Source organism: Petromyzon marinus, chromosome 66 (assembly GCF_048934315.1).
Source record: "Petromyzon marinus isolate PM22_M1 ecotype Great Lakes invasive population chromosome 66, UKy_Petmar_22M1.pri1.0, whole genome shotgun sequence".
NCBI classification, from domain to species: Eukaryota; Metazoa; Chordata; class Hyperoartia; order Petromyzontiformes; family Petromyzontidae; genus Petromyzon; species Petromyzon marinus.
In genome coordinates this window covers 2,583,078-2,598,785 of record NC_133732.1, presented here as the reverse complement: position 1 = coordinate 2,598,785, position 15,708 = coordinate 2,583,078, and the positions used below count along the sequence as shown (strand labels likewise).

At 48.7% G+C, this 15,708-nt stretch overlaps 1 protein-coding gene across 1 annotated transcript; it reads left to right on the top strand.

Moving 5' to 3' along the window:
- Positions 1-77: 77 nt before the first annotated feature.
- LOC116956579 (complement C1q tumor necrosis factor-related protein 5-like) lies at positions 78-7,823 on the top strand. Its single transcript, XM_076054399.1, has 4 exons — positions 78-324; positions 2,069-2,210; positions 2,572-2,634; positions 4,332-7,823. The coding sequence occupies exons 2-4, from the start codon at positions 2,069-2,071 to the stop codon at positions 4,826-4,828; spliced, it is 702 nt and encodes a 233-aa protein (XP_075910514.1). The 5' UTR covers positions 78-324; the 3' UTR covers positions 4,829-7,823.
- Positions 7,824-15,708: the final 7,885 nt, after the last annotated feature.

Here is a 15,708-nt window from a genome sequence, read left to right as displayed (position 1 = left end):
CAGTGCCGCCCTTCATAGGCGCTGCTACTTATCGCTCTAACAGCCACTTGACCCCGGCAGTCTGTTACAGGCTACACGGGGGATCTTTGTCTTTCTTGTTTGTGTGCGCGCGTGTTGACTGTGACGTCATAAGTTGGAGGTATGGACAAAGTGGGAAATGGAAGACCACGTGACCAGAGTAATGTTTAAAAGGGGAGATGGGGGAGAGGATTCCAGTGACTTGGTGACCAACGCAGAGCAACGACGCGCAACTGTCCCACAGCCTCCAATTAGCAGGACGCTCAGCTGCTACGTACGCTGGTGCGAAAGAAAATTCAACATACCGTACGTACAAAGACTCACACAGAGATCCATAGACTCACACAGGGACCCGTAGACTCACACAGACCCATTGACTCACACAAATATTCAAAGCCTCACACAGAGACCCGTAGGCTCATATAAAGATGAATAGACTCAGGCATATACCCGCAGACTCACTCAAATGCCATAAAGCCCTCACATTTAGACCCACAAACTCACACAGAGACCTGTAGACTTAACATAGACCCATTGACTCAAACATAGATCCATAGACTCAGACAGAGACCCATACACTCACTCAGCCCATAAACTCCTCACACAGAGACCCATAGACTCACACAGAGAACCGTAAACATACACACAGAAACAAGTAGACTCACACGTAGACCCACAGACTCACACAGAGACGAGTAAACTTACACAGATATCCATAGGCTCCGACAGAGACCCATAGACTCACACAGAAACCTATAAACTCATCAGACAGAGACCCATAGACTCATCACACAGAGAGCCATAGACTAATCACACGGCGACCCATAGACTCGCACACACACCTATAGACTCATCAGACATCGACCCATATACTCATCACACAGAGACCCATAGACAGACAAATAAATCCATAGACTCACACGGAGTCGCGTAGATTCACAAAGAGACCTGTAGACTCACACAGAGACCCACAGACGTACAGAGATCCATAGACTTACACAGAGACCCATAGATCCCACTGAAACCCATAGACTCACGCAGACTCATTAACACACCCATAAACACATAGACCCACACATGAGTCTCCATGCGTCTCTCTCCATCTCCATGTGTCTCTATGTTTGGCTGCTGCTATAAATGTCCACGTGCTGTTCACGACGACGATGATAGGCCACTTTGTCGAACTGCCATTATTTGTGATGGAGAGGTCTCTTCTAATAGCTGAGTTGGGGTTTTACCTGGAAAGATAACAACTAGTTTAGATGTTTTTGGTTATATTATTTTACGCTATTTATTTACCTTTCCTACACTTTGCCCTCCTATCCTGTTTGTGCATCGTGTGGTTTGTTGTTGAAACGTTCTGACCTCGTGCCCTCCTTACCGGAGCATCTGTGACGAGCAAAGAGCTTCATAGCTCATCAGATGTATCCTGCAGTGGCAATACACCATTCTGACTCTGGCTGCTGTCTCCCCGCTTGTCTCTGATTCTTCCTCGTCAGGTTCAATCCCTGGACCCCTGACGATGCCTGCTGCTCCTTATTTGGAGTTTGCGTCAATCTCTCTCTGTCTCTCCCCGTGGAGATGTTAACCACCTCGCCTGGTTACAGGAAGTTGTGGGTTCGATCGAGACCCCGATTATGCCTGCTGCCGTATATTTGGAATTTGTGTTTCTCTCTCTCCCCGTGATGATGTTAACTAACTTCCCTTATTTAAATGAAGTCGTGAGTTCGATCCCGACCCTGATGTCTGCTGTATATTTTGTGTCTCTCTGTGGTCGTGTGGATTTTTCTCCGGGTCTTTCGGTTTTTCTAATTCACAATTAGAATCAACATCACCACGTGTTTAGAGTTATGCTATGAATTTCCACATGATGATGATAGGCCTACATGACTGAACTATCATTTGTGATGGGCAGGGCGCTTGTGAAGAAAAAGCGACTATGTAGCAGCTTATTCGTAAATTACTTGGTAAAATAAAATAATAGTTCGTAGTTTAAATCCCTCCTGTATACCAGGCGAGCTAGTTAACATCTCGCCACTGCTGTCCCCAGATGTCCATCTCGGCCCTGCCGCTGTTGCTGCTGCTGCTGGTGGTGGTGGGAGCCCAGCAGGAGAGGACCATCTGTGCGGGCATCAACGGGATCCCCGGGCAGCACGGGACCCCTGGGGCCCCTGGGAGGGACGGCAGAGACGGTGAGGGGTCGGGTCCCAGAGACCCCCCCACGGTGCGCTCGTGGTGCGACACGATCACTCGCTCGCTCACTCGTTCACTCATTCGCTCACTCGTTCACTCGCTCATTCACTCACTCGTTCACTCACTAATTCAATCACTCAATCGTTCACTCAAACATTCACTCACTCATTCGTTCACTTGCCATGTCATAGGAGAGTGCCTCGTGTGGATTAGAGTGAGATGAGAGGGGAGAGACAGGAGAGTGCGTGGAGGGCAGTAGTGTGAGATGGGAAGGGAGAGGCAGTAGAGTGCGTGGAGGCGAGTGGTGTGAATTGAGAGTGGCTTGAGGAGTGGACGAGCCATGCTTTGTTCTTCTCGCAGGCGCTACCGGAGCACCCGGAGCCAAGGGAGACGTCGGGGCTCGAGGCTTGACTGGGGGCCCAGGTGGGACTGTGACACTGATTCGTGTGCTCCCAGCAGCTGATTCTACTTATGTATTTTATTACCAAGTAATCCTCATTGAGCTATATGTAGTGGCGTAACGTGCGCAGAGTTTGCAAACAGCATTTGAATTCATGTACGGGATTGCAAACAGTGAGGTCACGTCAGGACGAGCAGGTGCAGGCGCGTGGCCTTGGTGACAGCAGACAGAGAGACGCAAGCAATTAGGGAACGAGGCAGCGATTGGCTGGCTGCAAATTCAAACGCAGGGTAGGCGCCACGGAGGCGAGAGATAGTGGAGATAAGGGGGAGAACACTTTCAAGAGACGCCAGAAGGACGCCGGCTTAATGAGGGCCATCTGAGGGCACTTAATGAGGAGGGGGATAAAAGGGGAACGTGTGAAGCAATGGGGTTGAGTTGGTTGGAGATGAAGCAGTGAAGACTATTCAAGAGAAGTCCGGGACCTTGCCCTCCACACCTCGTCCTCCCCAGCGGTGATGGCTGATCCCCATCAGGGGGCACTGGCAAGACACGCATTATTTTGTTCGAGCACACGACCTCCTGTAAACCAAGCGAGGTAGTTAATGTTTAGCCACCGACAGGCTGCATATGCCACGAAGCGATTCATCACTTCTCTTATTCTTTTTACGTGATGTTAAAATACACCAGAAGGGGCCGAGCAACTCAATATAATCGAGGAAGGAAATAACCGAGCTCACTGCTCTATTTATATCACTGCGGTTGCTAGGAGATGTTAACTCCCTCGTCTGGTCCACAGGAGGTCGTGGGTTAGAAACCAATTCTGACAATGCCTGATGTATATTCGGCGTTTACATGTTCTCCCCGTGGTCGCGTGGATTTTTCTAAGGGGCCTCTGGTTTTCCCCTCCACGTTTAAACTTTAGAGTATTTGGCTGCTACAAATTGCCACGTGATGATATCAGCCACTTCATTGTCGACAGGCAGGTCGCTTCTAAAAAACATGGCAACACAGCAGCTCAGTGGACCTTACACCTGGGAATTTAACAAATAGTTTATTTCTAGTTTAGTCTATGGGTCTCTATGTATCTCCATGTTTTAGAAAATAGAGCTCACTGGGTATACCGTGTATAGCTGTAACATCACCCCATGTTCTGGATAATATACCTCATTAGATACACCGTGTATAGCCAGAACATGACCCCCATATTCTGGAAAACAGAACTCACTGAGTACATCGTGTAGAGCGGAAACACATGTTCCATACAGACACGTCGGGCAAGGCTTTCCTGTTACGAAACAAAGACGTTTGTCACAGGACACAACTCAATTGTGCAGATTTGGCTCACCGTCATCAGCATAGATGCAGAATTGCCCCATCTCTCCTTTTGAGAGTGGGGATAAATACACAAAAAAACAAAGATCCCCCATATAGCCTTAACAAACGGTTGTGGCAAGTGCTGTTAGTGAGCACTATGAAGGCCGTCACGCCTTTGTCTCCCAAGTGGTGTTGCTTACACATCACTCCAGGTAATAATTTGAGGCTGAGTCGACCTAGGGTAGGAGGCCCAATATCGTTTCAGATAATCATCACTTGTGTTGACCATGAGCGGGAATCGAACTCGGGTATCTACCGAGTTCATCGCGATAACCGCTACACAACCGTAGGGTGCCACACACACATGCACACGCCATGCATTTTGACCGTGTTGTCCACTTAGGTCTGCAGGGAAAGCTGGGCCCTCTTGGCCAACCGGGGCTCGCGGGGACTCTGGGAGTCCCAGGTGAGCAGGGCGAAAGAGGCGAGAAAGGCGAGCGGGGAGAGAGCGGCGTGGGGCCCAGGTCGGCCTTCTCCGCGAAGGTGGGCGCTTACACGCCGGCGGCCGGCTCCCCCGTGACGTTCAATGTCATCATCACCAACCCGCAGGGCCACTACAACCCCGGCACGGGGAAGTTCACCTGCGCCCACCCAGGCGTCTACTATTTCACGCTGTGCGCACACCCCGGTGAAAAGGACCTCGTGCTTATGATCATGAAAAACGGGGAGGTCATCTCTAAGATATGTGGTGTAAAATACAACGGAATAAGCGGCAGCGTCGTGCTGAGTCTCAAGGCCGGCGACGAGGTGTGGCTGGAGTTGGAGGCTCCGTACATTAGTTTTCTCTTCGACGTGCATAGAGACGCCGTGTTCAGTGGCTATATCCTGTACCCCGAGTGAATCAAAATTGTTTTCATCGGCGTGTCTGGGAAGACAGATCAGGAACACATTCACACGCATGCGCATGCACCCCCCACCCCCCCCCCCCTACATGTTAAACAAAGCTTTTGGGCAAGATCTCAGAAAAATGTTTAGCAAAAATCTGTAAATATGCTCGGCTTGCCCAAAGCTGTGGTAATGACTGCAAATTTTCGGATGTGAGATTTTCTCATCAGAGGAAAAATAGGCCCGGCACTTTTTCTCAACCAGGTTGTCTTGGCGATTAGGCAATGCAGAGAGGCATAGCAGCTTGCTCCAGCTGAAAAAGTCCTGAAACCTCAGCAATTTTCCCATCGGGCATCGGCAGTGAAGGTGGAAGTATTCCAATTCCAGCTGAATGCTATGGGAGTTGCTCATTTCTAACATGGGAGAGAGGAGTTCGGATCCATTTTCTTTACCGTGCAATTCCCACAATATTTTTTTATCGGACACCAATACGGAATTTTAAAAGCGCTTTGACGGCAACAGAAAGGACAATAATTCGATTTGGAATACTGAGAATTTTAACAAGATTTGGAATGTAGTGACTATGCCTTGGTTCGTTATGCACAAGGACGTGAACCAACTGTGGTGGATAATTATTTCTTGACAACCAACTACAACCAACTCTTCAAACTCTCAGCGACAGTAATAGCACGTGAGTACATAACCCTGCAGATCACCGACTTAACACAGCCACCCCACGTGTTGACAATGACAGAACACCGCGGCGACTATAAACAGATTGAGACCACCGCGAGGACTGTTCGCACAAACCCTGACGCACGCCTCCAACCCTGGGTGACGAGGCAACGCACCAGAAGCCCAGGATATGCAAATTCAACCTCGAGGTCGACTACAGCGTCAGGGAGCCCCCCCCCTCCCCCCCCCAGGATTCAACGAAATAGCCGCACTCCCAAAATTCAATGCAGAATCAACCTCGGTCTTGCATTGCACTCACAGCAGCGCTCTTAAGGGATCTATGCAGCGGCAGTCTCGGGGTTTGTTTTTGCGCTTCCAGCAGCGCTCTGAGTGACCCCATGCAGCGACAGTCTAGGGGCCTGGCTGGAAATTCCAACAGTGGTCAAACAACTCAACGCAACCACAGTCTCGGTGACTGAGCCACCTGCCCTGCAGTAACAGCTGGTCTTCTCCAGGAGTCCCTTTGTCGTGGTGAGCAGTCATTAGGCGGTCATAGATACGCGTTTTTGTCGTTAATGTGGGGGGTATTACGATAAGAAAGGTGATAAAAGCGGGGGGTCGCAAGTGGAGCCGTCGCAGGTCGGGGGTCACCTATACACACATTTGGATCACTCACACAGAGACCCAAAGACGCACACAGAGATACTTAGACTCACACAGAGACCCATAGACTCACACAGAGGCACGTAGACTCACGCAGAGACCTGTAGACTCACAAAAAAAACCTTTGACTCACACAGAGACCCATGGACTCACACAGAGACCCATAGACTCAAACAAAGACCTGTAGACTCACACAGAGAACCATAGACTCACATAGAGACCCAAAAAATCACACAGAGATCTAGACTCACACAGAGACCCATAGACTCACACAAAGACTTGTAGACTCACACAGAGGACCATAGACTCACATAGAGACCCATAAAATCACACTGAAACCCATAGACTCACATAAAGACCCATAGACTCACACAAAGACCTGTAGACTCACACAGAGAACCATAGACTCACATAGAGACCCATAAAATCACGCAGAGACCCATAGACTCTCATATAGACCCATAAAATCACACAGAGACCCATAGACTCACACGAAGACCTGTAGATACGCAGAGATCCTTAGACTCACACAGAGGCCCGTAGACTCACACAGAAACACGTAGACTCACACAGATAACTGTAGACTTACACAGAAACCCATAGACTCCCACAGAGACCCATAGTTTGTGGTCCTTCGCCTCTCTCCTCTGATTAGCACGGTTGGTTATGTATGGTGCGAAAGAAGTTCAACGTGCATACATACACATGCACACACAGGGCACACTTGTTGGGAATTATTTGTGACTTAGCCCCGAAGTTAGAAATGGGATTGTAGTCCATAGTTTTCACTGCACCATCTATCAAGTAGGTTCACGTGACTCCTACTGCAATAGAACACCTTGAAAGTGATTCAATTTTTTGGAACTGGTAAATGTTCTGATTAAGCCTGCCTACATATTATTTGCTCAAAGTTACACGTGTGGTGAGTCCTCGCTTAACGCGCCCTTCCGCTACATAACGCGCTTCTTCCATTTCAAAACACTTTTCAATCAATGCGGAATGCAGACCATTATATTATACCACAGAACAATCGCCGTTACAATGTGTAACACGCTGACTGTTATGACGTGGAATGCACGCAACCATTATAACGTGGAATGCGCACACCATTATAATGCAAAATGCAAACCGTTATAATTCAGAACGCACGCACCGTAATGAGGAATACGCACGCCGTTATGATGCTGAAGGCATGCAACGTTACAACGCGTAACGTGCACGACGTTATAACACAGAACGCTTACCATTATAACACAGAACGCTTACCATTATAACACGGAACGTGTGTGCCATTATAACATGGAACATGTGTGCCGTTATAACTCAGAACGTGTGTGCCGTTATAACTCTAAACGTGCGCCACCGTTGCTGTAACGCGGTTTCTGAGAGGTCGACGGGCGAAGTACTTTCTCAAGACTGCATGGCTGAGCGGTTATGGTGAAGCGGTAACGCGGAGTGATACGGTGACACGGCGACGTTACGCCCGTCGGTTGACGCGGAACTACTTTTTAAGAGCGCACCTCCCACGTTGATTCCCTAGGGCCCCAGCGTGTGACGTTGATTCGGACTTCTTGTCGCGTGCTTCTGTGTGCTGTTGAAAGGAAGGAGGCTTTTTTTCTTAATTTCCACGGGGTTTTTCGTCTGCCATAAATAAAGGATCTGTAATCGTGTGGATATTTATTCGTGTCAATTTGTACGTTTATTTATGCCAACTTCAAACAAGTAAACACATGTAAAACACAAAAAAGCATAGACACAACTTCTAAAAACATAAGGTTATGCAAAAATGTAAAAAAATAGCTATTTCATCTAATTATTATTTAGTGATTATGTGACGTTTTGGAAAATCCGGCGCCCAGGCTACTGTGGGCTCGCCCCCACCGAAGATGAACATCAGTGAAGGGATGAAGGTAAGGCCAATGAGTCAGATGACTTCTATGACCTCCTGTCACAGGTGCTAGCTAAAGTGGCCCCTCGGGATAGAGTCATCTTGTTGGGTGGCTTTGAGGCCTGAGTTGGTCATGATGCTGGCACCTGGTCTGGAGTGACTGGAAGGCATCAGACAGATCAGCTCAAAAACAACGGTTGGAGGTTGCTATGCTTTTGTGCAGCCATGGGCTTGTAATTACTAACACGCTGTTCCGGCATCCGTGCATCCACACAACATCATGAAAGCATGCTGGGTCCAAGGAAGAACATCTGATGGACTACATAGTGATGGAAAAGCGGATGCGGGCCCAGGTCCTTGACACCAGGACCTACGGTAGAGCTGATGTGCCCACTGACCATCCACTTATCTCTAAGATGCGCTTGCCATTCTTCCACTCCGGTAGTGGGTGTACATCCAGGACCCCATTTGAACACACAGCGGCCTGGTCTTAGCTACCTAATGAAAGTTGCAAGCGTGCATTTCATGATCACTTGCAGCTGGGATTTGCATCTTCACCCACTCCTGATGCCGAGGGGAAATGGACGAGGTAATGGACTGTGGCTCATGCAGCTTCAATGGCTGCTTTGGGTGCACTGTCCAAATCTCCCCAGAGACCCTGGCGGACAGAGGAGGTGTTCTGGCTTGCTGAGAAAAAACGACATGTCCACTTTCACGGTCTACAGCATCCCATGTCAGAGAATGAGGAGGATAACCGCAGCTGTCGCTCAGAGGTTTGGAGAGCCATACGGAGCTGCAAAGATGGGTGTTGGTCACGGGTTGCTGAGGAGATGGAGTCTGCCTCAGCAGCAACTGATCACAAATCACTGTTCAACTCCATCAAAAAGTTACTTCTAGTGCCACACCTATCACCATCATTAGGGGTGTTGTATATATGCCATTTTCTAAAAAATATATTCCAAGTAATATCGCCTATATTTTATGTAATAGTTATCTTGTTACATATCTCAGGATTTAGCGCGTTCTAAAAAAACACAATAACAGAGGCCTGTAAACTTCTCCCTTGAAACAACAAAGGCAACAGGACCACCACCTGCTGCTTCAGCAGCGTCCCGAACACAACGGAGACGGGCACCATAGAGGTTACTTACTCACAAGCCTTGGCTTGAAAGTTGTAATGTTTGAATTGACCACCACCGCGTAGGAATATTTTCCAACATTATGGTATTAAACGTTAGCTTGATGATAGAATGTGCTGTTATATGACGATGCAGCTCAGGAGCAAAAGGTTTTAATAGTGACTATTTGGCATATTTTTTGTAGTGACATCGCAAATGTCACTGTGTAATGCCGGCCCTCGAGTGGCACGGCGTGCTGGGTATTGTCATCGCGGACACCACTTGGATATGAGTGCAGTACCGGCCCTAGTGGGGCCCGGTGAGCGCTGACTGACAGCGCTGGATGGCGCCACGCTCGGCGTGCATTGCCGGCCCCTACAGGGTAGGGTTCGAGAGTGCCAGCCACTGGAATGGGGTTACTAAGGGCCGTGGCACTCTGGTTGACTCCGGAGGACACGTGACCAGTTGAGTCTACACAGGGGCCCCAATTGGGGGCTAGGGGTGGTCGTGGTCACGTGTCAGGGTCGACATCCTGCTCGAGGATTCTAGAATGTGGGCGTGACTAAGGGCGGAGCCAGCCACGTCGCAGAGGATATAAGCCGGGTCCCCGAGAGGGACTGGCTGCTGATGTTCATCCTGAAGATTCTACGTTCTATGTCCTACAAGAGTCTCCAACACGTGGACTGGGACCCAAACTGTGGTCCGGTCCGTTGTAGCTAATTACAGTGCAGTTAGTGTAGTTAGCCTGGTGGTCACCACCATAAGTTGTTATCTTGTGAAGGGGCAGTTACCCCATGTGTTGGTGTTAATAAATGTGTTGCCTCGAAAGAGTACGTCTGCAACCCAGTTGAACTCACTACATTTGTATTAACAATTAGTATTACGCGCCTTTGTCTCTCCAGTGGCAATCTTAACATGCCAGCCAGGTATTCATATTTAGGCTGAGTCGACCTAAGGAGGGGATCATAGCCAGAGCAGATAACGGCGACTGTATTTATTAAGAGAGAATCGAACTGGGTAAACAAGCCACTGCAGAGAGGACACAAATATAAAACCCAGAGAGAGAGAGGGAGGAAAGGAGGTCATTCGCATGCCACATGGATAGTCTAGAGGTCGTTTCACAATAAACACATGGCCACAGAAACACAACACTCCCGGGGGTCAGCATCGACGTGTCAAAAATACATTCCACTGGGCAATAAAGAACATCTGCGTCCACACAAGCCTTGGGATGAACTCCGGAGGACGGGAGGAAGTATAGCCGAGGTGACAACCACTGGCATCAGGAGGTCCAGGCAACCAGAACGAAGGGGCAACTCCGCCGACCAGATGAATGCAAGGGACGTGATAATGAGAGGAGCTTTGGACTATTTAGGTGTCTTAGCGATGAAATTCTTATTTAACAATATACGAAAATCACACAAACCAGTCTTGCAATGGCAAACTCCGGTGTATGATTGTCGTAATCAATACCAGTTGCTGACAACAGTGTTGAGTCTTGCAGGGTCAAAGGCGCTGTGTCTATTAGTGTTGAATTCTACGCTGACAGATTCTAAGTATCCCTGAAAGTTTTATTCTACGTTCCAACTTATATATTGAGTCACTTGCAAAGTCAATGACATCGGGAAGTTGTCCTGTACAAAGCGAAGAGTTGTAAGAAGCTAAGAGGTGTGGGAATTCATTTTCAAATAATACTGTGATCAGCTAAGACGTGTGAGAAGTTAAGTGGAGATTTGAGAAATACACCAATAATAATAATAATGCAATTTATAACACGCACAAATTTGCAGACGTAACGGCCACAACTCAGAGGCTCGAAAGCGTGGCTGTAGAGGTGAGTTTTTAAATGTCTTTTGAAAGAGGCGATTAAGGTGATGCTGCGAATGTGCAGAGGGATGGCATTCCAGACTGTTGGGGCTACCACCAAGAAACGGCGCTTTGACATGACCATCCTGGATCTTGGTATCAAGACGAGGTCGTGAGTCGCGCTGTGCAGGCATCTGCCGTGTGCTGAGCTGCAAGTCGTCAGTAATGATGAAAGGTACGGCGGGCAGGCAGATGTGAAGGCAATATCGAGTGTGCATTGAATGCTGTCCAAGCTATAGGCTGGCAAAGCTCTGTTGTTCAAGTGACTGATGTTCTATGATTTTTGGAGAGTTTTGGAGAGTGAGCGAGCAGGATCCTGGCCGCCGCACAGCAGGAGGTCGGGGGGGGTGGCAGCAAGCGAGCTCGCGCGAAGCAGGCAGCTCTGCTGAAAGGCAACGGGTTGAGCAGCGTGGCCACAGAGCACTCCAACTGCAGATCGAGCCTGGCGTGCAGATGACCTGCGAGCGTGCAGCGCAGCAGCTAAGGGCTGACCACGAGCGTGCTGACTCCGGAGCCCCAGAGCACCCTCCAGCTGCGGATCGAGCATGATGCACAGACAACGCCACGATCGAGCACGGGGCAGAGGGGCCGCGAGCCCACTGCAGCTGTGGACCAAGCCTGCCGATCTACACATCGTTGTGGGACTTGAGGCTTGTTCAGAAAAAAACAAAGACGATAGAAGCACCATTGTTAACGTTACCTTGTACAGGTTGGGTGCCTAGAAGAATCTCAGTTTGCATGCCTCAGACACCATAACAAAGAATGTTGTATTGTCGAGTTGCCATGAAACGTTAGATTATTGTTCTGTTTTAATAACGTGATCGTGAGATTTGGCCATTGATGTTTTGATGATCACCCGGTTACGGGTTATTGAACACATATACTCGTGTTAGTGTAGGACTCTGGAGACACTAACTGTAGAGACACCTTTATTTATATTTCTCATACTCACACTACACGACTCACTGAGCACATCACGTAACGCTGACCACCCAGCTCGACGACGCTGACTGACTGCATAGCTGGCTGACTATCCAGCAGTGGCAGCGTCGGGCGATGACAAAGACGACAGCAGCGATGGCGACGACGACGAGGACAACTTCCACGGCGAGCCGACCCTGATTCCCACGGACAGCCCCGAGCTCCCTCTCTCGCACCCTTTGATACTTCAAGCGGGATCTGGCCCCGCCCTGGCCACGCCCCCCTTCTCGACACTTCGAGCTGGTTCTGGGAGCTCAAAGATGGATCCCTTCCATGACCTTTGGCCCAGTTCTTATTCCTTCCATGAACCCTGGCCCAGTTCTTCCCCTTGGGTGGGTACTCCCGAAATTGCTACTTCTAGTCGCCAGTCAGCTCTGCTACACTACATTTGCATGGGCAATGCTGTTGGTGTTCTGATGATAATTATTTTTGGATGTTAGGGGAAGTTGACATTAAAATTGCTTAGATTAAAAACAGGTTTCTGTGTGCTTCTTTCCTAAACTCGTGCATCATTGTCGTAATAACGAACTGTATCCTGTGGTGAGATTTGAATCCCGAGACCTGACACAATTGCACAGGTAATTGTTAAAGCGAGAACCATTAACGTTAAAGCGAGAAGCGTACATGTTAAGGCGAGAATCATTATGAGACCTCCTTTACCAGTAACAAGATAAAGTAATAGGTTTTACCCTTTCAACTTGCACAAAAACTGACACCTTTATTCAAGGCATCATGTTTGCAATAACCACAAGACAAGCAGTCAAAATGCAAACAAAAGAGACAACTCTGATAATAATAACATGCAATGTCCTTGAATTTGATTGGTCCACACCCGAGACGGCTTTTCTTAGAGCCTAGTCTCCACTGGTGTTGGACCAGAAGACGCCAAAAGACGTACAACTCAAAAACAGCACACTATCAGAGTATTGAGGGCTTTGGGTGAGCATTTACATTATGATACCTCCTTTACCAGTCACAATATATAGTAATGGTAATGGAGGTCTCATAATGTAAATGCTTCCCCGAGCCCTCAATACTCTGATAGTGCGCTGTTTTTGAGTTGTACGCCTTTTGGCGTCTTCTGGTCCAACACCAGTGGAGACTAAGCTCTAAGAAAAGCCGTCTCGGGTGTGGACCAATCAAATTCAAGGACATTGCATGTTATTATTATCAGAGTTGTCTCTTTTGTTTGCATTTTGACTGCTTGTGTTGTGGTTATTGCAAACATGATGCCTTGAATAAAGGTGTCAGTTTTTGTGCCAGTTAAAAGGGTAAAACGTATTACTAAGGCGAGAATCATTGATATTATCACGATTGCTGATACATACCCCGAGACAACAAAAGAGCCAATAATTAATAAGTATTATTTTACCTATATTTTATTTAATAATTTTTAAATCACAATATTTACAACAGGGAAAAAAGGTGATATGATCTACGTCCCCCAGGAACAGGTTTGTAGATTTACTGAGCATTTCTGTGAGGTCTTAGGGGAGGGGAACTCTCTCAGCGTGGAAAACATCATGGGGGGAAATAGGGATGACCCTGCTGAGGCTGTCGTGCCTCATAAATTGGAAGAAGAAGTCATCCCCGGTTAGTGGCTGGCTAAGGTGCTATCTATTGAGGAAGTACAGAAGGCGATCCAAAATCTGAGAACAGGAAAAGCACCAGGCAGAGATGATCTCCCAAGCGAAATGCTGAGGGAGGGTGGCGTTTGTGGGCAAACTGACCTAATTGACATGGTCAAGGCCTATGATTCCATTATTTGGCCTGGGTTTTGGGTTGTTCTTCATGCGTTTAGAGTCTGTGACTCTCTGCTTACAAAAATTAAGGACCTTCATGATTGTGGGCAGACACAGGTAAAACTACGACCTCAAGAATCGGAGCCTTTCTCTGTTCACCTTGGAGTGCAACATGGATGTCCTCTAGCTCCCACATTATTAAACATATATTTCTACCATGTAGTTCATGAAGCCAATGATGGCCAATACCAGAGGAATTTCCATCTGGTACAGATACAATGGGAGGCTGATCGATGCCCATGTGCGGTCAAGGGATGGTTCCCTATTGGTCAACCATGTTAAGTATGCCGATGAGCTGGTGATTCTGCTCACTCAGAGGAGTTGGAGCACTGCTGCTGAAACTGCAGCGTGCCAGGAAGAGGTGGGGCCTTTCCATCAGCCCCACCAAAACTAAGCACCTGCCTGGGTATTTTGTGCCTTCAGGCACTACACCCCCACAACTCTCAGTTGGTGATGGGGCAGTTGTGGAGAGAGTGGAGAGTATCCCATACCTGGGCAGTGTGCACATGACCAGTTTCGGTTTGAAATCAGATGTCTCACTCTGAATCAGTCGAGCAGCATTATTTTTTCATCGGCTGTGCAATGTTGTGTGGAAGCTACCTGGTCTGCTGCTCCACACGAAGCTTCAGGTCTTCTCGGCCACGGTCATGCCCTCCCTTCTTTACGCTTGCGAAACGTGGACCTCCCTAATGTAACATCTTCCCCATTGAGAAACATTTAGGCTGACCTGCCTACGATCCATCCAGGGTTTAACCAGGCTGGATTGTGTGAGGAGCTCACGAACCCTTTAAAGATCTGGACAAAGTCGCATGCCTAAAACAGCTTTTGTTCGGCTGGATAGAGGGGGCTAAACAGGCTCTGCACGGGTAGAGAAGAGATGGAGTGATGTGGCACAGGAGGATCCAGAGCTGAGCAGACTTGCTGATGGCTGGACTTCTATGGAAGAGGCTTTGCGAAGAACGATATTGGGCAGTTTGAGGCAGCCGCTCTCCAGCAACAACGGAGGGCAGAGTAGCGACTCTTACAATAACACGCGGAGCGCCGGGTGGATAAAACACAAGACGTTTGCACAGTAGAGGGCACAGGTGGTGCATGGGCCATTCATCATCTCAGTCAGTCGACCCATGGCACCTGCTGGGTCTGCCCCGTGACATCCTGCCAGCGGGCGTTCGAAACTTCACGTGGCCTCAACGTGCACTTAGCCTGGCACAAGCGCCATAGTGACGTCACCACCACTACGTGGCGAATGGCGGTTGTTGTTGTGCACGCGAAGCACACGCGTGTGTGTGTGTGTGAAAGTGTCCTTCCCACGCACCTCCGATTCGCACGGTTGACTACGCATAGTGCGAAAGAAGTTGAAAGTGCATTCACACGTATAACAGCATGGAAAGAGGTGGCGGCGGGTGATTATAGAGGCCTTCATCCAGCAGTGGATAGTCCCCAGCTGATTGTGATGATGATGATGATAGCAGTAGTCGCGTGGGGGAGAAATCACACACACACGCGCGTGCTTGCGTGTTTTGGATTCCAAATCGAGAAACGCAATACGCGGAAAGGGTCACACCAACTCCTTCTCTCGTGTGTCTGTGTGTGTCTGTCAACGTGAGTGTGTGGGGGAGCGGTAGTGTAGCGGTTAGCGCTAAGCTGCGCTGCAAACCCGGCGACCCGAGTTCGAATCCCACTCACGGCCAACACCGGTGATATCGATTGTGTAAATTGGCCCTCAGCCTCGGTTAGATCGACTCAGTCTCAAATTGAGTACCTGGAGAGGGACATAAAATAATCGCCGCTGGGGAGATGAAGGCGGGTGGACGTGGTAGTGCTGGCCACCCACCCCCTCGTGTGCCACAGTGCCGCCCTTCAAAGGCGCTGCTACTTATCGCTCTAACAGCCACTTGACCG